At 37.2% G+C, this 20,723-nt stretch overlaps 1 protein-coding gene across 4 annotated transcripts in view; it reads left to right on the top strand.

Annotated features, from left to right (window-relative positions):
- The window catches only part of SPECC1L (sperm antigen with calponin homology and coiled-coil domains 1-like), a 49,068-nt gene that overhangs the window by 1,353 nt on the left and 26,992 nt on the right, over window positions 1-20,723 (top strand). For 2 of the 4 annotated variants that reach the window (XM_009893202.1, XM_009893201.1), the window contains exons 2-8: window positions 4,266-4,425; window positions 5,404-7,037; window positions 8,930-9,137; window positions 16,001-16,074; window positions 16,587-16,762; window positions 18,571-18,734; window positions 20,346-20,437. In XM_009893202.1, coding sequence (XP_009891504.1) covers window positions 4,266-4,425; window positions 5,404-7,037; window positions 8,930-9,137; window positions 16,001-16,074; window positions 16,587-16,762; window positions 18,571-18,734; window positions 20,346-20,437 — 2,508 coding nt within the window. Of the gene's footprint in view, window positions 1-4,265; window positions 4,426-5,403; window positions 7,038-8,929; window positions 9,138-16,000; window positions 16,075-16,586; window positions 16,763-18,570; window positions 18,735-18,902; window positions 18,927-20,345; window positions 20,438-20,723 lie in introns of all 4 variants that reach the window. The other 2 variants (XM_009893199.1, XM_009893200.1) reach the window with 2 other exon arrangements.

Here is a 20,723-nt window from a genome sequence, read left to right on the forward strand (position 1 = left end):
CTCAAAGAATATGGAAACAAAAGTCCTTTGTAGTTTACTTATCAAGTTTCTTATGTCGTATCTCTCAGTGTGCTAAAGGGGGAGGATGATCTAACACTGAAGAAATTTGACCCAGTGCGCTTTCACAATTTTACTTATATTAGTAACACTACTGGCTATGTTTGGGTGTAGGATTAGAATTTATGACAATTGTATGTTTGAGGCACAATGAAAATTTTTCTCTTAATTACGAAGACTTATCTCAGCTTTATGTTACCACCAGGCTTACTCATACAGTTGGATGTCTTTTACTTGTCAAGCTGCTGTTGTGCCAGCTATGTGACTGTTAATAATAATGACTCTTATCTTCTTTGACTGTTCCATACTTATACAACAAAGTTAGTTGTTTGTATTTTTTTTATTTACTGATACTGGCAAATCACATTTATAATTACTGGCTTGAAAGAAGAATCAATAACAAGTTGTATTGTTTTTAAAATAGTTTTTTGTAGAGTTTCGTGTTTGATCTTGTTGATGAAGCATTTGGCACATTGTTTTCCTCATAGTGGTTGTAGGATCTTCTCTTAGAGTTGATGAATCTGTGTGTGTATAGTGAATTTCATTTAATATTCCTTGACCAAAAAAAAAAGCTGGCGTTAAATAACTTTAATTGCAACAGCTTGCTAATTTATGCAGTCCTCAAGGTAAATGTACATTTAGATACAGAAAACTTTGAGTTGGCTACTGAATGAGAGGCCTCTATTAAGGAGTAGAAAAAAAACAGTAATAATGTTGCAAAATTGAAAATTACTTTGTAATTGTAGTCTTCTTTTTTTTCCCTATGCCCTTCATGATATAACCCTGGGCCAGTGTTCAGCTTTGGGCGAGCTTCTTTCACTACGCATTGTTCCATAGACATGTCCTTTTTTGTGGAGTTTTCAATGTGTGTGGACAATGAGCACAGGAAGAAACTGTGAGACCCGCCCTTCTGTACAGCTGAACACTGGTCCAGAGGTCGGGCTCTCCCTCTGCTTTAGAATGCCTTTTTGTCGGTTACTTCTTTGTAGGTTTTTGGCTCCCGCTTCACCCAGGACTTTTGTAAGTGTTCGGCACCCCCCAACACCTCGCACACATTATTACAGCAGAAGGTTAACTGCCAGCCACTTCTAGTTTTTAATCTGTCAAAGAATACTCCGCAAATACCAGTGTGTTCTTATTTTTAAGATGATTATTTTTTGACTTCTTTAGCTAATGAACTTGTGATCATGCTAACACTCACAACTGTAATTAGACGTCAGCTGTATTTCATACAAATGAATTGCAAAATCCAGTGTCCCTGAAAAGCCAGGACTTGGACATCAACATTTGAATGTTAAAAATTAGAATGTGTTTTCATTATTCATGTGTCTAGGTTTCAGTATTCTGTTTGCAACATACAATGACATAATTACAGATTGTTGTAAAGTTTGATGTTTCAAGCACTCAAGTGCATCAAAGAAAATCCCAGGTAGGAATAATTATATATATAAAAAAATGGATTTGAATGAGGTGCAGTAAATAGGATATACATGTTGAGAAACTAAGATGAAATGAATTGTAGAGGTGATCATTCAAGTTTCATTGCACTGAAAGAAAGATGTGGGGGAAAATGGAATATGAATTGTGTAATTATAGACTGGGGTTTTTTATATAGCAAATGAAAACAGGTCTAGATGAGAATTTCTAATTATGATATTTTCTAATTTTTCATATTTTAACATAGGGGTTTTAATGCTAAGCAGGATTACACTGTTTTCAGTAAATGGGAGAAACTGTTCTTCCCTGAGGAAGAAGCTGTGACATTGATTTTGGTTCCATTAAAAATATACGCTACAAAAATACTTTGATTTTTTTGAAGTCAAGAATGGTTGTCATTACGGAGCATTAAGAAAAGAGAGCTGCTGGTTTGTAATTTTTCCAAAGCTTTGCTAAATAGTTTTCTTTGCCAAGAGTATAGTGTTACAGTTTTGAGAAACTGTTTACTAATTGGCTGCGGAGGAGGCAGTGCCTTCCAACCTAGACTAGAAATAGTTTATGGGTAAGTCAGAAGAAGAATGGCTGTCTTAAATTCCTTTGTTCAGCAAGGACTGGAGATGACTAATATCAGAAAGTGTGTATTTTACTTAGCTTTTTTTTTTTTTTAATTAAAGCTGAGTTACATCTTTGACCTATTTGGCTTGATAACATGTACTTGGTGTCTAGAAGCTTAATCTAATTTCCCTACTCTTTCAACAGGGCAAAAATGCTGACAGCTAATAGTCCATTTGAACTATCAAGTTTGCCAACTGATTTGCAGTAGCAAAATAGAAAATCACTGTTGTATGCCTTTTTTGTAATACTTTGTTTGAGGTGATAGTTGAATCACAAGGTTGTTTCCTCCCCCCTCTACCCACAAAATTAGTTTAGGTTAGATATGAAATCTGGTTAGATGACCAGTTAATGAAGGATTGTCATACAGTAGTAATTTGTGTTCAGATCCCCCCCCCCAAGTAGTGTGAGCTTTGTCGATTTTATAGCCCTCCAACACTTTTATTTTCCCATTGGTACTTACGTTGCATCTGCTGTTTTGCATGGCTGTGTGACATAGCAGACCACAGAACTGATGCGGCTCCGGGGAGGAAGGAGCCCTCGGAAGAGGCTTCAGTTTACCCAGCACAGTGTGTAAGCGCATGGAGAAGAGTGGGATAGAACAGTGGCTTTTTCCTAGCAGAAAAGCCAGCTTAGATGCACATCTACAGCCTCAGAGTAATGCATTTTCTTCCAGCCTTTTATAAACCTTTTTAGAAGGCCATACTGTTTCCTACCTTATTCAATAAAAACATTCTTGTCCCAGAGGATTTTACAAATACTTACGAATACCTGTTGTATCTGTAAATTATCTGTATTTCTAACAACTGCATGCAGAACAAATATGTTCTCTTCCCAAGTTCCCTTTTGTTTTGCAGCTGCTGCTCTTTGTAAATGGCACAAATCCCATCTGTGCCCTTTCCATAGTATTGTGATCAGTGTTCCTAACTGTTCGGAAATTCGTGCTTGCAAAAATAAGCTATATAGAATGGAGCGAGACGCAACCTTTTTTTTTAATTAAGCAAGTGTACTGTCATGCTTAATGTATAGAATCATAATGTCTGGCATGTAGTTTTTAACTTGAATATGTATGGAAGCTAGAGGTTACAAACCTGCAGAATTTGAAAGTCATGATGTAAAGCAACTGGTTAAGTCCTAAGCACTGCCTTTAGCTGGGATGGTGTTTGAGACTTCAGATGTTTTATTCAGCTGAATAATACAGTTGCTCAAGGAATGCTGCTAACACAGCTGTTTTCTTTTAATTTTTCTTGCCCTTATGATGGGAAGAATGTTTAGCGTATTTTGATTGTTTCTCCATTTGAAAAATTGCGTTTTAACTAGTTGTAAAGTCTGCCAGTTAATACTTAGGAACTTAGTGTTTCTCGAGTTGCCTTTATTCATTCTGAAAGATGGATTCTCTGGGAATCTGGTTCTAGAGACTCTTGTGCTTACTGCCGTTTCACATTCCAGGCAGCTTTTGTTGCTAACAGTAGTTTCAGAAATGATCATACAAGGTCAGACAAAAGCCCATCAGACAAATACTGCATCTCTGAGAGCGTCAAGTAAAGAGCATGAAAACAAGGTGAGGATATATGGTGAGGGTGGCTTTTTTCCCCCCATCTGAATACTGCCCTAGTCTCTAGTGATTTGTGGCTTTGTATTTTGAGCTGTAAAGGGTATTTTATTAATGTTGGATTGATTTGTATTGTTGTCTGGTTTGATCTTTTTGTTGTGAGCTTGTCCACCAGAAAACGCTTGATCATATTCTATTGAAGGACATTATACTAACTTCCTAGTATTTGCTGGTTTAATTATCTAAGAATTGTGTTCATTTTTATGCTTAAGCAAACTTGTAGTTAAAATTGAGAAGTGTTACACTGTTGTGTTACTGTGCTTTCCTTAATTTTTTTTCTTCTCCTTGGTATTGAAACATTAGTAATTTTGTCTGGGAGAGAGAAGACTCAGTTCCTATGGTCAGTCATAGGTAAGAAGTTGAAGTTTAATTTCAGCTTACCAACTTTGCACAGTGCATCGCATTTATACTTTTCAACATTCTTGCATAGACACATGACTAGTCAAATATGTACTTTCTAAACTGATGGAATCTTTAACAGAAGAAATGTTGGCTATGCAGACTTCTCAGCCAACTGTCTTAAAGTTGCTGCTTCCCTTTCTTTCAGACTAAGAGTAATGATGACCTCCTAGCGGGGATGGCTGGTGGCGGTGGAGTGACAATGACCAATGGTGTCAAGGCAAAGAAGAGCACTTGTGTATCAACAGCATCTTCAGCTTCAGGGACGACCATGAGCAGTCTGGAAAATAAACCTAAAACTATTGCAGGTAAATGGATGTATTGATGCTTAAGGATGGTAGTTGGGTGGCTTTTTATTTTCCTATTGTGTATTGAGGATCCAGGCTGCCTAATGAAATGGTCAGTAAGGCCACGGTCAAATCAAACACCTCCTGTACTCTTTTCCTGTTTTCTAATAATGTAATTGCCTTTTTGGAGGGTGTTGCTTTTAATTTTTTCAGTACTGATTATGCAACTACTATATAAAACTAGATAATATAAATAATCTAGAGAATCATAGATTTGTCTAAAATAATTTAATTTGTCTAAAAAAACGTGCCAGAAGCACTAAATCTTGAAGATGTGATCATTTGTTGCAGTCAACATTTGGACATTCTGTACTGCTTTATAGAAGTAAAGTAAGAGAGCTTTCAGAAACTGTTCAGAAAAGTGAAATTATTTAGTGTGTCATCAATATGGATGGAAATATGTCTTGTCTTCCATTGCTATATTTTGGACTCAGTCATGCTTTCAAAGCTGTAAAGCATCTGGAAATTAAGTACTAATGATCTGTCCTTCTGTTTATGAAATGAGAGGGAAATGCAAAAGGACTTAACTTTCTTTTTGGGGAATAATATGCAATTCATCACTTAAAAGCTTGCATTGAAATGGGCTGAGAAGAGGCAAATTTGAACTTGTAGGAATAACACTGCTGCAGTTTTTGTATAATTTATCAGAAGCTGTTGAAGACAGAAAAAAAGAAACTTGCAAATGTTAAACTTTAAGGTCTAAATAATTTTCAAACTACTGGTGAAGTGTAGCAATTGGTAAAGCGTGTGTCAATTAAAATATAACTGCATGGATTCATGGTTAAGGCTGTACAGATGCGTACTCTAAATGTATTTTATAAAATGTATTTAGCGGTGTGATTCAGAAAATCAACCACTGTATTGCTGATACAAAATACAGTCTTCTATTATAGCTACTGCATTTTATATTAATGTTCCTAACTTTCAAAAAACATATAGGTACAAGTTCCACAACTAAGCGTAGCACTTCATCTGGAAATAAAGAGTCAAGCTCTTCTAGAGAAAGAATACGTGATCGTTCTCGGTTAAGCCAGAGCAAAAAGCTGCCTTTGACTGGACAGGGGACCAGTGATACAGTACTGGCAAAACGCTCCCGTAGTCGCACCAATCCAGAGTCCGATATTCGAATGAGCAAGTCCAAATCAGACAATCAAATCAGTGACAAAGCTGCTTTGGAAGCAAAGGTGAACGATCTTTTGACATTAGCAAAAACTAAAGATGTGGAAATCTTGCATCTGCGGAATGAACTAAGGGATATGCGTGCTCAGCTGGGACTTAATGAAGATCAACTTGAAGGTGATGAAAAATCTGAAGAAAAAGAAGCCATTGTTGTCCATCAGCCAACTGATGTAGAGTCTACATTGCTACAGTTACAGGAACAAAATACTGCCATCCGAGAAGAGCTCAACCAGCTGAAGAATGAGAATCGAATGTTAAAAGACAGACTAAATGCATTAGGCTTTTCTTTGGAACAAAGGCTGGACAACTCTGAAAAACTCTTTGGTTATCAGTCTTTGAGTCCAGAAATTACAGCTGGCAACCACAGCGATGGTGGTGGTACTCTGACATCTTCAGTGGAAGGTTCTGCTCCTGGATCAATGGAAGACTTGTTAAGTCAGGATGAGAACACTTTGATGGACAATCAACATAGTAATTCCATGGATAACTTAGACAGTGAATGCAGTGAAGTTTATCAGCCACTGACATCAAGCGATGATGCCTTAGATGCTCCATCGTCTTCGGAGTCTGAAGGAGTACCAAGTATAGAAAGATCTAGGAAGGGAAGCAGTGGCAATGCTAGTGAAGTGTCCGTAGCTTGTCTGACAGAACGGATACATCAGATGGAAGAGAATCAACACAGTACAGCTGAAGAGCTCCAAGCCACACTTCAAGAGCTTGCGGATTTGCAACAAATAACACAGGAGTTAAACAGTGAGAATGAAAGACTTGGAGAGGAAAAAGTAATCCTTATGGAATCTTTGTGCCAGCAAAGTGACAAGCTAGAACACTTCAGCCGTCAGATCGAGTATTTTCGGTCCCTTTTAGATGAACACCATATTTCTTATGTAATCGATGAAGATATGAAAAGTGGTCGCTACATGGAGTTAGAGCAACGTTATATGGATCTTGCAGAGAACGCTCGGTTTGAGCGAGAACAGCTGTTAGGTGTTCAGCAGCACTTGAGCAACACTTTGAAGATGGCAGAACAAGACAACAAGGAGGCCCAAGAAATGATAGGGGCATTAAAAGAACGCAATCACCACATGGAACGGATTATTGAGTCAGAGCAGAAAAGCAAAACAGCGATGGCGTCTACCTTAGAGGAGTACAAAGCCACAGTAGCCAGTGACCAGATTGAGATGAATAGGCTGAAAGCTCAGTTAGAGCATGAAAAGCAGAAAGTGGCTGAGTTGTATTCTATACACAACTCTGGAGATAAATCAGATATACAAGACTTGCTGGAGAGTGTCAGGCGGGATAAAGAAAAAGCAGAGACATTGGCCAGTAGTCTGCAAGAAGAGCTGGCACACACTCGCAATGATGCCAACCGATTGCAAGATGCCATTGCCAAGGTAGTGTTTGAAACAAACTGTTGTATTTTATCATCCCTTATACACCATGACTTACTGTTGGTCCCTGTAGTTCTTCTAAAAGTGAAGGATTAATTATGAGGTTAATCAGATTGCAGTAGTATTGGTTACTTTCTCTTAACGTTTGTTATGAAAATGACATAGGCCTTTCTAAAAGTTATATGGATACCTTCAGCCACAGGGTTAACTGTCGGGTTACTTTTTAAAATACTGGTACTGAAACTCAACTAATTTCAAGGGCCAAACTTAAACGGTATTTAAGATAGTGTAGGAATTTTCTGCTTAAATTGTACGCCTTCTGCAAGAGTTTTGAGGAGTTTGTGCCAACCTGGTAGAAGAGGGATGTCAGAAAGTACTGGGAGTCCAAGTTGGAGGTGACAATCCAGCTGTTAATGACTTGTAGGAACTTCCACAGGTATTGAGAGAATATTTTCAAGTTTCAGTTTATTCGGGTTGGTTCAGCTAACTTAGAAAAACTAATTATAAGGAAAGCAGAGAAGCGTCTTCTTTCTCCAGTCAAGAAATTACTAATTTTGAGGTTGAGGTAGACAGAGATTTTACCTAATTTAATTTAATTTACTGAATACATATTTGGTTTTAAATGAAAAAAACCCAACCAAACAACAAACCAAACCACCAAAACCATTTTGATAAACTTTTAAACAATTATTATTAAATATGGCAAATACACACAGGTTTTTTACTAATAATCCATCCAGGAGCAGCTTGTGTGTCAATTGGGTTTTGGATCAAAATATATATTTCTAGTTCTAAACTAGCTATTTTAACTCAAATATAAATAATTTATCTAGTAAATATCTCTAGTAAAAGCATTTACCATAATTGAATATAAAAATAAGAATCTGATAAAATTTATTTAATAACTTTGAGTATGCATTTAAAGGCATATCTTCCTGGTGAGAAAATCTATGCCAAATTTAATGTTTGAACTATATATTAGTTGTAAATCAACATGTTAGTCATGATCACCAGCCAGTTAGAATCAACCTTAATTTGGGAGTAAAAAAAAAAGTAACCATAATTTTAATAATTAAGGTTGGGTAGTGCTGTTAAAATAAAAAATACTGAAACAAATGATTTAAAGCAGGACATTCTGTGGATTAAAATTGGTGCCTGTTTTGACCCACCCTAAGCCATGACCTAATTTCTCTTGTTTTCCTGCCACCCTGTATTTGCTGTTGGGCATGGGGGTTAATGTTTCTGTACCTCTGATCCCAGCTTGTTACTTACATTGCAGTTTCATGAGGCAGAAGAAAATAGTCTCACTGCTCCTGAAAGGGAGAAGTCTGCTACCTCTTCTTTTCCCTGCTTTTTTAAACTCACTTCAATAGCTTGTAAGACTCCTCTGGGAGCTACGTCAACTCACTAACACACCTCACACGCAAAAGCGAGTTCTGCTACTTGGCTAAGGAAATGAATCATCTCGCAGGTCCAGCAAGTGCTAAAATTGCACAGGAGAAAGCAGGCTGGTTTTTTGGCAAGAGAAAGAAAGGGTAAAGAGTTGTTCCCCCCCCCTTCTCCATGGCAGCTAGATGTTAAATTGGATCAGCTGCTCATGCAAGCACAGCCTTGGTACGATGGTGGTGTTGCTTCGCTTGAATACAGGATACTGCTGTTAGAGTAGCTGGGGAGTACTCATATATTCAGCTCATATATTGGGAAGGAAAGAGTTTGACTCTGGCTTAGGAAAATAGTTGCACTAGAACAATACGTTTTTAAAGGCTTACACTTGACTTCGTGTCCCATACTTTTTTATGGTTGCAGAAATATGTTGTAAGTATGGTAGTTACAAAACTGAAAATGTGTTCTGAAGTGCAACCAATTTAGTTATGATAAGATACACTCTTTTTCAGGTTGAAGATGAATACAGAGTGTTTCAAGAAGAAGCCAAGAAACAAATTGAGGATCTCAATGTGACTCTAGAAAAACTCCGGACTGAACTAGATGAAAAAGAGACTGAGCGAAGTGACATGAAAGAAACTATCTTTGAGTTGGAGGATGAAGTAGAGCAGCATCGTGCTGTGAAGCTTCATGACAATCTCATCATATCTGATTTGGAGAGTAAGTGTTACGAGTTTCTCTTGTGAGAGAAATGATCATTTAAGAACAGCTGTGGTAGAATGCTGTAACAGTGAAAATATTTTCACTTGTCTTTCAGATGTCTGAATTCAAGTCAGACTGGGCTTTGCAGAACCCTTATACACTAGGTGAAAAAAATCAAGTTGGCTTTGCTCTTCCAGTCCTGGTAGTAGTTGGTGTGGGAATAAAAACCTGTGAATTGAGAATAAATATGAAATCTGATAATGTTGTTTTTCAAAGTAGAACATGTAATTACAGACTTAATAATAGTGTGCTCCTTGTGCATTTTGGAGACTGGATGATTGATTTAGTGTTCTGGTGTTTTTTGATTTTTTATTTTTTTTTTTTAAGAATGCTGTCTCTTTTGAGAGCCCAAATATTAGGAGTTACTAGGTAGCTTGAGAATGTGTATAATTAATGATTTCTCGCACCTGAAGAAAGATGTTTTTAGTGGAGAAATGGATGAATGGAGGCCCTGAAATTTACAAATGTTAGAGCTGACTTGGCAATATGGATATACTGTATCTCTCTTTCTGTGTAGATTTGCTCAAGTCGTGAAACTGATCTGTGAATCTAAAAATGATTCTGGCAAACTTCAAGCAAGTTAGACTAAAACTTTATCTGTTGACTCTTGCCACAATACAAGAAATCATTGGTGCTTATAATGAGATTCATATTTGCTGTATACTTGTCTAGCTCTCTGTGTCTTAATTCCCTCTCTGATCTCCAAGACTTGCTCAGACATTCCTACCATGGGCTGGAATTCTGCAATTAGTCTCCATCTAAATAAGCACTGTATTTGCACAGTGCTCTTACGGAATTCAAATATCTGCTCTTCTTCCATGGTATACAAAGATGAAACAAGACAGGAAAAAAAAAAAAGCATGATCCCTTTTAACAGGAAGGGAAATATTCATAGAAAGGATTTTAAATTGGTCCGCTATCAAGAAAAGGTAGTGTCTTAAGCAGGCTGAATTGTTTATTCAACTGAAGCTCAGTGCCTTCAGACATGTGGGTGTCAGCTTGGTTTCCCTGAGCAACCCTTCTTTATCTTGAAAGGCAATTGCTGTTTCTCTTTACAAAATTGCTTCAAGTTTTCACTCTGCAATTTACTTTTTTTTTTCCTCTTTCTGTGCCCAAACCAAACAGACGTTTACTTGGGAGCAGGAGCTCAGGCACATGGTCAGTTGCTCTGACTTCGTTCCTGAAGTCGTTTTGTAGCAAAGACTTAAAAACGTTGAGCACTTTTCTACTTGCATTTTTTTGTCCATTAACTGAAATACATTCGTACAGGAAATAGCACCGTAGTCAAGTAAAAACATTTAAGTATGTGCCTAGTAATACCTGATTACAAGGCAGCTCTTAATTTTTAGCTGTTTCTGCTTTGGGGGTACAAACCAGCTGTCATATATTTCACTTAAACTCGTAAAAATTCAGGCAGACAAAACTCTGCCTGGGCAGAAATTTTCAACAAATAGTGCAACAGTCTTTGTTACTCATTGCTCTTGAAATAGTTTGGAAAATTCGGCTGTACTGGTGGCCTGGTGTGATCCTTTTGGGAAGAAAGCAGCATTGTAGTTATAGGCAGGAAGGAGAGTGGCATCTAGTGGCAGAAAGAAAGGATGGCACCCGAAGACTAGTATAGACTTAAAAAAATGTTTTTCTCTGACCACTTTAAAACGCTGTTGACTATGGGTTCGTAATTCAACCTTGTGCAAGAGTTTCTTGGTGGTAGCCTCTGAGTAGTGACAGCAAAGAAGAGCTTCTCAGAAAATTTGGGACTTGGAGGTATTACACACAACATACAAAAGACAGAATTTTAATAATTTGTATTAAAGTGACAGAAAAGCACATCTTGGTAAGAGTAATTTATCTTAAGCTGATCAGACTTTTGGTCAGTTCTGGTATTCTCTCAGCCAAACGTGTAGTGCCTGTGCTTTTACATGTGGTGAATTGAGTGTAGGTTTAGGTATTACAAAGTACTAGTTAGAAGAATGGTGCTTTTTTCAGCTTAAATAACCAATTGTAATAAAGAACCATAAAGGTTTTCTTTAGTGAAATTTTATTTTAGATTTTAAAATATGAGGAAATCTAACCCACCCCTTAAGGAGAGAATTTGCCTAATGGCAAAGTTACTGAGTGAATGGAAGTGGCGGCAAGGCAACTGGTAAATGACAAGTGATAAATGATGGAAAATTATCACTTAAAGAATTCAAAATAGGCACACTTTACAGTTAGGAGAAAGATGCTTCATAGATGAGGTGGTGCGTGTTCATTCAATTTAATGGTTAATCAACAGTAAATACAAATGTAGGAATGTGACATGCTCTAGCACTGGTACTTAGGGCACACTTCATTGTGGGCTTTCCAAACACCAAAAAGAAGCACAACAAACATACAATGAAACATTTTTCACAGAAATCAGAATATCGAACTGTCACATCTTAGCTGTTAATATGGCTACCTGCAAAAACTGGGATCTCTTTGTGGACAGTAAGATGTAAATTGCATTGATTAAAAACATACAGTATGTTCTTGATGTCCATCTGGATGCAGCAGGAACTGTAGTCAGCGGCAGCGGAGCTTGTTACTGGTGAGACAAGGAGTTTTAAGCATAGTGCTTCTGTATTGCATCTACAAATTCTAAGCAATATTAAAATAACCTGTATGTTTAATATCCTCACTAACGCGCTGAGATGGAAGAAGCTGTAGTGGCGATGAGTCTGTAGGTGCGGGAGCGGAGGTGCGGGCCTGGGCGAGCGCAGGGCAGGCGGGCATCGCGCTAGATGGCGTCTTTCCTCCGCTTCTCACTTCGGAAAAAACTTCCAGTAGCCAGGTAGCCAAGCTGCCACATCAGTCATCTTCGATGACTAAGGGGAAAAAATAAATCTATTATTCTTCCAAGCAGTTAATAAGAGTTTTGGGGGAAATTTTTCCAGGGAACTTCGTCTCCTGATTTGTAGAAAATTTGTATTTGTATGTTAGCTTATCAGTTGTCAGATATTTCTTCTGAAGTGTGAAAATACTCATTGTATGTTCTCTTAGCACAAGGGACGTGCTAAACACATCAGTTCTCTTAGTCCATAACTATTTAAGTCAGTAAATGTTTTGAACAAGGGGAGGTGAGCAAGAAGGTTGAGATATCTAATGTTCAGTGAATTTTTATGTTATAAAAGAATTTCAGTTCTTTTATGGAGCTGACAGCATTAGATTTTAATTCTGCTATATCTCATTTTGAAGAGGATCTTGACAGCAGTTGCGAAACTAACTTTTTACATTATCATTTTTAGGCCTTTTCTTCCATAGAGTTGGAAATGGATTGGGTGTTAGTTTTCTAATTGTTAGTACTTAGTACTTTTCTTTTTTTTTGCTAATGTTGGAACCTTAAAAAATTCAGCTTTCTTGCTGTATAGACCCAGTGTCTGACAGTGAGCTCAAAAGCAAGATTGATATGCAAATTGCCTGAGCTTTGGTATGTTTGCAACCAGTGCCTGTTCCTTACATAAGGAAGCTATAATTCTTAAATTAACTGTAATGCTGGCACTACTCTGTGTAGATGCGATTATCCTGGGATAGCCATTTCTATGCTAAAAATTGAAATGCTATCCTAGTACAAGGCAAACCAATGTAAGTAGTACAAAAACGATGAGAATGCCCATTGTGGATTTGGCAGTGTCAGGATTACTTGATTTAGAATTGCTTATCAGGCATTGTAATGTCATGTTTTGAAACTACTGTGCATGTTGGAATATTCCAAGTCTTCCTTTTTTTTCTTTCTTTTTTCCCCAGAGATTATTGAAATTAAACAATGGAATGTTGATACTCATTTTTATTCCATAGTGATAAATTCTAACTGCCGATTGTAATTAGTAAGAGTTACAGATACAGAATGCAGTGATACTTTTTCTCGGGCAGCCTTACAGAACTCAGATGATATCTTTGTTTCTTCTTCCCATCTCCAGCCCGAGTTGTAATGTTTTTCTTTACCAGTTGTAGTCTGCATTTCCCATAATTTATTTTTCTACTTTTTAAAAAGCAAGACCTTGTTCAACTGTGATTTAAATCAGTATCGTTTTGTGACATGTAGACATAATTGAATCCTGCAGTAAAACACAAGCAGCTTGCTGATTTGCCAGTTTTGATTATCCTGTTCATTCATCAGAATGGTCTCCTTGTTCATCGCTTACCCTAAACAATGGTTATGTTTCCTTTTATCTCAATCCTCTTTCTTGTCTATGCTCCTTAAAAGGAGGAGACTGGATAATGAATGGTAGAAGAAAAGTACCTGTCCTACTGTACTGAAAACTGAAGTATATACAGACGGAAATGGTTTGTATGTGTTGGAGAAGAATTGTGGAGGTTGTGAGGCTGCAGAAAGGCAGGATACCACAAGGCAGCTGTACAGAGAATTGCTGCCTGTGTACCTAGTTTGACTGCTTGAATTTTCAGGCTGTAACTGGTGGCACAATGCAAAGAATGAAGCTCAGGCTGTAAGAGGTGAAATCACTTACCTTAGTCTTAATTTCTCACTACGTTTCGAATTCAGTTGCTATTTGGTACTCTTTTCAGGTTGGTTTTTTTTTTTTTTTAATCTCTTCAATTGATTGGAGGGGAAGACTGTTTCTAACAACTGCTGTAAAATGCTCTGTATTGTTTATAGTAACTGCAGAATATTCAGACCATTGTGTTTTACTTCAAAGCATAAATATACTAAAACTTAATGGTGCATTTCATATCACAGAAGTTCAGAACAATGGCATTACACAAGCTTTAACTCTGGATGCATTTATAGTTTCTGGTTTGTGGTTATTTTTAGACAAACTATAGCTTGCTCTTAGTAGTAGAACAGATTTTATTTTTAAAAACATTTTCTTTGAACTGTCTTTAGAAGAAAATGGTCATCTGCTAGATTTTGTTTCAGAATGCGACTGGAAGCTCTTTACGGCACGTTGACTTGCTCTCGCTGTTCAAAGTTATCTAATTTGCAGCGGGGTTTTTTAGCATGTGTTTAAAGGAAAAAAGGGTGGGGAGGGGGAGCGACTTTTATAACTTTGACCTAAAGCTGTGCTGACTTTAGCTCAAACAAGTTATGTGTACAGAGACAAGCTAAAAATTGGAGGGCTTTGCTTAAATGACATGGTAGCATGAGATTTGAATGGCACGCTCTGTTAGGCTTATCTTCAAAGCTTGAAGATCAGTTGGACGCATCATAAAATGTGCGGTCTTGTAAGGAGGAGATAAATACAGAAATATCTGTCTAATTTTAGTGTTTCAACTTTTCCAAGCCTGAAAGGTTATCATGTTTTTAGGCCAACTGAGGTTTATATCATTCTTGTAAAGAAATCAGCTGTGGCATTAAAAGCCTCTGTGCTTGGGACTGTAGAGGCAAAACTCAAGAATTTCTTCCCGATGAAGCAACCAAAAGGAATTCCACGGCTGAAAAATTGAAATGTTCTTATGAGCATAGCTGAGGCTCCTTAATGTACACATCAGCATAAATCAGCTTAAATCTGTTCTTAGTCTTTGTTGCGTCTGATTTGAACACTTTGAAATGCTTCCTGTTTTCCATTTAGTCTGCCATAGCCTCTTTTTTCTTCTTAAGAAAAGCCATTTGACAAAAGACAAGGAGTATTTGGGAAGACACTGATAGGTATTGGCAGAACGAGTAACTTTGAATAAACCCTGGTTTACTGGTTTTCCTGAGACATCATACCCAAATAAAAGCACTGGAAAGTTTTTCATGTTAGAAAATGAGAGCTGCAAAACTTTACTGTATCAGTCTGTTTGTATGAATGCATATATTTATCTTGTAACTATGCAAAAATTTATTGTGCAGTTGCATAGATTTTTGCCAAGGTTTTGTATTTTGAACAGCCTACATTTACTAGGCACCTTCAGTCTTTTTGTGGAAAGAGCATTGCTTATATACAGGAAAAATACTTGTTTCCAGCAGGTCTTGGAATAATGAACCTGCATGAAAAAAATGCCTTCAGTCAGTTGGCCCATCATTTTTACAGTTCGGAAATAGCTACACGATGCTATAGAAATAAAATCAGCCTAGAATCCAAAGAGCAGTGTTCTTCTTCAGTAGTTGCTTGGTTATAAGAATGGAGTAATCAATCACATTGTCCTTGTGTATTGAATAAAGTAACAAATGAATAATAATTGCAGTAGCCAGTCTGTCAGACGCCACATGAGGAGCTGGTGGTGATGAAGCTGCACACCCTTTTCTGGAGCTGCTGACAGATTTAAGGGACCGTCTCTTTCATAACAGGATCTCATGGAGTGTGTCCCTTTGCTGTAAACATAGCTTGTTTCAACTTCAAATAGCAGCTTGATAGACAAGAATGTGAGATCCTTGAGGACATGAGTAGAATTTTTTCCCTGTTGAAGGCATGGCTGTGACTGTTACGTCAGCTGCTTTGTGGCAGGGAGTAAATCGTGAATCAAAAGATTTTGTGGACCTGCAGCTTACGTTTGAAGAGGGAAACCCCCCAGACATCCATGTTTCTAGGATCCCTCTGTATTAAGTTACCTACCTTGATATTTGTTCTTTATTATTGCTTTGTGATTTTAATATTGTGAAGGGTGGAGAAGAGACTGGGATTTGTATAAATTGGTTTTGCGTATGCTATACCCTCACCAGTTGTAGAGAATTGTGTACCTATTGACATTTTCTGTCAAATTATTTCTGATCATACTATTTTTCTCCAGATGGCTTTGGTTATATAAATGTATTCTCTGAGTAAGTTTTTAAAAACATTTGCGGGTTGTTTCGGTTACTCTTTTTTAAAGTAAATAGATTCCTGACTAAGATCTTACAGAGAATTTTACTTTCTTTCCAGATACAGTTAAAAAACTTCAGGACCAAAAGCATGACATGGAAAGAGAGATAAAGAATCTTCACAGGAGACTCCGGGTAGGTTAAAACCTAAAAACTCCATAAATTCTAAACTTAGAATTTCATAAGACCTGCATGTGAAATTGTGAAAAGGTGACTAGATGTAATACTGTTAAAATAATGATTTCTGAGACACAGGCATGATATGGGAATATGTTTACTAACCTACAGACACTAAAGAATCAACTTCTGAAAAATTCTCCGTGTCATAAAGATACAGGGTTGGGAGACAATGTTCCCGTGTCTTCTGATGCATAGTTTAATACTAATTTTTTTTCTCCACTTTGAACATTTTCTTTGTTTCTAGGAAAGAAATTCATTACCTTGGAAGTGTAGTTATTTCCAGTAAAACTTCTTCAGTTTAACTTGTAAGTTAGGTTGTGCCTAATGCCAGAGATGAGTGCCTTTATCGTTCCTGTAAGTTGTTTCCTGTAACAGCATAGGGAAACTATGAATAATAAGGATGACTTTTATTTTTAACTTCCAAATTGTTGCTGCTGCTTTCAATTTAAAGTTTTACTTACTTATAGGAGGAGTCAGCAGAATGGCGTCAGTTCCAGGCTGATCTACAGACTGCAGTGGTTATAGCAAATGATATAAAGTCTGAGGCCCAAGAAGAGATAGGAGACCTGAAGCGCAGATTGCATGAAGCTCAGGAGAAAAATGAGAAGCTCACTAAAGAGCTGGAGGAAATAAAGTCACGCAAGTATGCAAAAGACGACAGAGATATTGTCTATTTTGTAGGGGGGGTACAACTTTGGAAATCCAGTGTCTTAACTATTACTGAGACTCTGGAAGTTTGTAAATTCTCTCACTGTGAGGATCTGTATTTCGACAAGCTGCTTTACGCAGGCTTTCAGGGGTCGGAATAGGTAAACCCATAAGAACAATATTTGTTTCTTTAACTGTATACCGAATCTGCCCAAGAATATTCAGTTTCGCACTTTTGCAAAGCCAAGTTGAAGTGGAGGATTTTTTCCATTTAACAGCTGGACACGTTTTAACTTCCCTCAGTGCGAAAGACAAACAGTGTTGGCTTTTCTGTACCATCATTAATACTTTCTATTAGCAGCCAAGGCTTTTGGTATGGTTAAAAATACAGCTGGATTTTTACCTGAAAAGAAACCTTCTTCTAATTCTGCATATATCTCGTACTGTTTTCTTTCCACTGATAAGTGTTTCTGGAAATAATTAGAGATGCTTTGTGTATAAAAACATTTCTAATAAAAACAATTCAAACTGATGTATTGTGACTTGAATTAGGTGCTACAGTTATTTAGAAGCTGAGTTGTGTCTTTCAGAAGTATTAAAGTCCTTCGAATCCGTAGAACAGGAACATCTTGTACAGCACCATTTGAATTCTGACTGCATTGTCTCTAGGGCTTGAATACACGTATAGCTTATAATTACAGTAATCATGTTTGTGGTGTGTATATATTTGAGATTTTTTTTCCACGTGGATGACCATTTTATAGGACATTACACTTAACCCAGCATCCAGCAGGATATGAGATAATGCAGGCTTTGGATCTTGGGGAAAAGCTGATAGTAGGAAGAGCAGACTGGTTACACTAAAAATGGAAAATAAGCTGGATGGATGAGTGGTGGGCGTAAGGCATCTTACCTGAAGTAAGAGCACCAAACTAAGTAATATGAACAATTCTTACTAGTACATTTCAGCCAGAATTGTAATTGTTCAATTACTGCTTGCAAGTGAACCTTTGAGGTTACAGTTGTACTTTTGAAGGTAGAATTGGCTTGCTGATTCCAGTCAGTGTATTCATTATTGTCTATACACAAGCATCTTCTGACATTTGGTTCACTGCAGACAAAGAACAAAGAGGCAACTGAATCAGATTCCTTGGAAGTGGTATAGCTACTGCATTGGAGGGAAGGTGTTAGGAAAGCCTGTACGGTGTCTGAAGCAAAAATCAGTCAATGTTTAATTCTTGCAGACTGTAGAAAATAGGTTGCTTCAAACAAATCTTGTCTTTTGACACCGAATACAGTAACTACCATAAATATTCTGTACTAAAAATCTAATTTTTTTAAAAACCGGATTCATATACTGCCTAAAGATGTATGCCAGAAATGTATTCTTACCTCCTTAGTATTCATTCAAATTGTTTTCTGTTTATACAGGTGGAAAAAAATTCTTCCCTCTAAACTGATTATTTTCATTTGAAATGGTGAAATCCTTACGGCTCAGTTTTTTCCATCCATGCGTGTGTGTGTGTTTGAGAGTCAGGGGCAGGAATTAGGCCTTAAATCAAGTATTGATTTGATAGACTGTTCACCTGGTGCTTAAGCTCTCTTATTGACAAATAATAAGAATTTACAGTGGTAATTTAGGTTGGCAATCTATTTCTGAATGACAGTGGAAAGAAAACTAGGTTAAGGTAATGACCAGTCTGGACCGTAGATTTAATTTGGCTTCAAATTTGTGTTGATTTTAAGACTTTGCATGTTAAAATGTTTTTTAAATGCCTTAAACGGTCTGCATATTGATTTCAGGCAGGAAGAGGAACGTGGTCGAGTGTACAATTACATGAATGCTGTAGAGAGAGATTTGGCAGCTCTGAGACAAGGAATGGGCCTGAGTCGCAGATCATCCACCTCCTCAGAGCCAACTCCTACTGTGAAAACACTCATCAAGTCATTTGACAGTGCCTCCCAAGGTAATTATTTTCAACCAGTGCAGTAGCTGTACCGAGTTACAATTTTGCATATGTTGACGTGGACACTTCTAAGGGCTTAGCTCATTCAAAGCTAAGTTATTTTATTGTACTGTCATGACCTATAAGTTACAGCTGAAACAAGCCAACCGAAACTCTATTGCACAACAGATTGTTCACTGCAGTTAAGTGCAAGCATCCTTTTTTGTCTTGTCTTTATTTTTTCTTTACTGTCACATCGCCAGTGACTCATATGCTAGATGCTTTGAGTATATTAGAAATACATAAACACATATTACACACGTAATTATAGCTGGAAGCACAATTGATTTCAGCCTTTCGATTAAAACATGAACTTAATGTGCCAAATTAAGCATTCTAAAAGTCTTGTAATAGCTAGAGCAGAGTTTGTTTCTTTTAATAACTCACATTCTTATAGTCAAAGTGCTGATGAAAGTTGAAAATAAAGTCCAACCAGTATCACTTATTAAAAGATGTAGGGAGTAATTTCTAAAATGAAAAGGATCTCACTGTTGAGACAATGGACTTTACTATAATTCTCTAATTGCGGAAACAGGTGCTGTTGTCCTTCTCTATAGATGAGCAGAATAAGGAATACAAGTAATTATCCTGAAATGAGAAACACTTGGGTTTTAGCTTTGGCTGCATACGACACCTTGTATGGATTAAAATATTTCCCTTGCCAGGCCTTTTGGCTTTGAATTTTATTTACAGTAATGTCACTGTAAGTCTCTGATGTAAAAAGGCTGTAGACTGTATGGCAAATCTATTTTTAATTGCTTATAACCTGAAAATGTGTTAAGTTACAGAAACATCTCTGCATAATTTGGTGATTCTGTAAATGATTCTATTTCCACACTTGTTCTCTTTGTTCATAGGTATTTACAGGATTTTTACTTTCATAGTGTTAATTTAGAAGGTTTTTTAATCTGTTATTGGATAAAGGTGCTTTCTTGCCAGAGTTAGTTTGGTAAAATGGTAAGTCCCCCCTCCCTTCTTCTTAACCTTTTATTTCAAGCCACTGTCTGCCTTCTTAGCATTCATGTCTAATCATGCTGTTAAATAATCAGATGATTGATTCACCAACTCAGTATTTGTCTGTTTTCATACATGTTATTTGTTTAATCCCCAAATTTCAGGGACTGTCTTTACCTATGTACTATGTTGCACCCGTAGACTTCGGAAACTAGAAAGGAGAAGCAGGTGATAATAGGTTATCTTTCTTGTCTTACTGGCAGACCCAGGAGCCTGCTACCATCTCTTTAGTTATCTGAAGATCAGAGAAGTAGCAATGCCATCATTTACATCTGCCAGGGTAATAGCATCCTGCACCTTAGCCTTGTCCACCCCCAGTAAACTTGCCATGGATGATACATTCAAGACAGAAAATGAATGTAATTATAGAGGAGTAACTGTGTAGGCATACTTTTAAGTTATTTTGCAGTCAGTTCCTAATTGAAGTTCTGAAAGATGGGATCTGGTAAAACTAGTAATGTAAAATACAGGGAGAGAGTTTGCTGTAACAGCCAGTTTTCTGTTTCACTGCAAAACAGTACGATGCTCACGGTGGCTTCCTTTCTGTGTTTCTGTTAGTTCCAAGCCCTGCTGCTGCCACAATTCCTCGCACTCCCCTGAGCCCAAGTCCCATGAAGACTCCCCCGGCTGCTGCTGTATCCCCTATGCAGGTACGTGTTTTATAACTGCACTTAATCCTTCTTTGGAAAGACGAGCATGTGAAACTACAGGTGGTAATATACAAATATTGGCTGACTTTGTGGGGAAACAATGATAAAATATTGTCTCGGGTAAGTAATTGCTAAAACATTCAGTCTAACAAAAGAGTCTTTCAGCGAGAACCACGTTGTAAATACAAGGTTTGGCATAATTTGGAAGTTCTTGTTAAATATTCCCAACCATTACTATTCCTGTGCTACTGAGAAGCATGGGAAGAAAACTTTATCTGCATTCCTT

Source organism: Charadrius vociferus, unplaced genomic scaffold (assembly GCF_000708025.1).
Source record: "Charadrius vociferus isolate BGI_N301 unplaced genomic scaffold, ASM70802v2 scaffold999, whole genome shotgun sequence".
In the NCBI taxonomy this organism is placed as follows: domain Eukaryota; kingdom Metazoa; phylum Chordata; class Aves; order Charadriiformes; family Charadriidae; genus Charadrius; species Charadrius vociferus.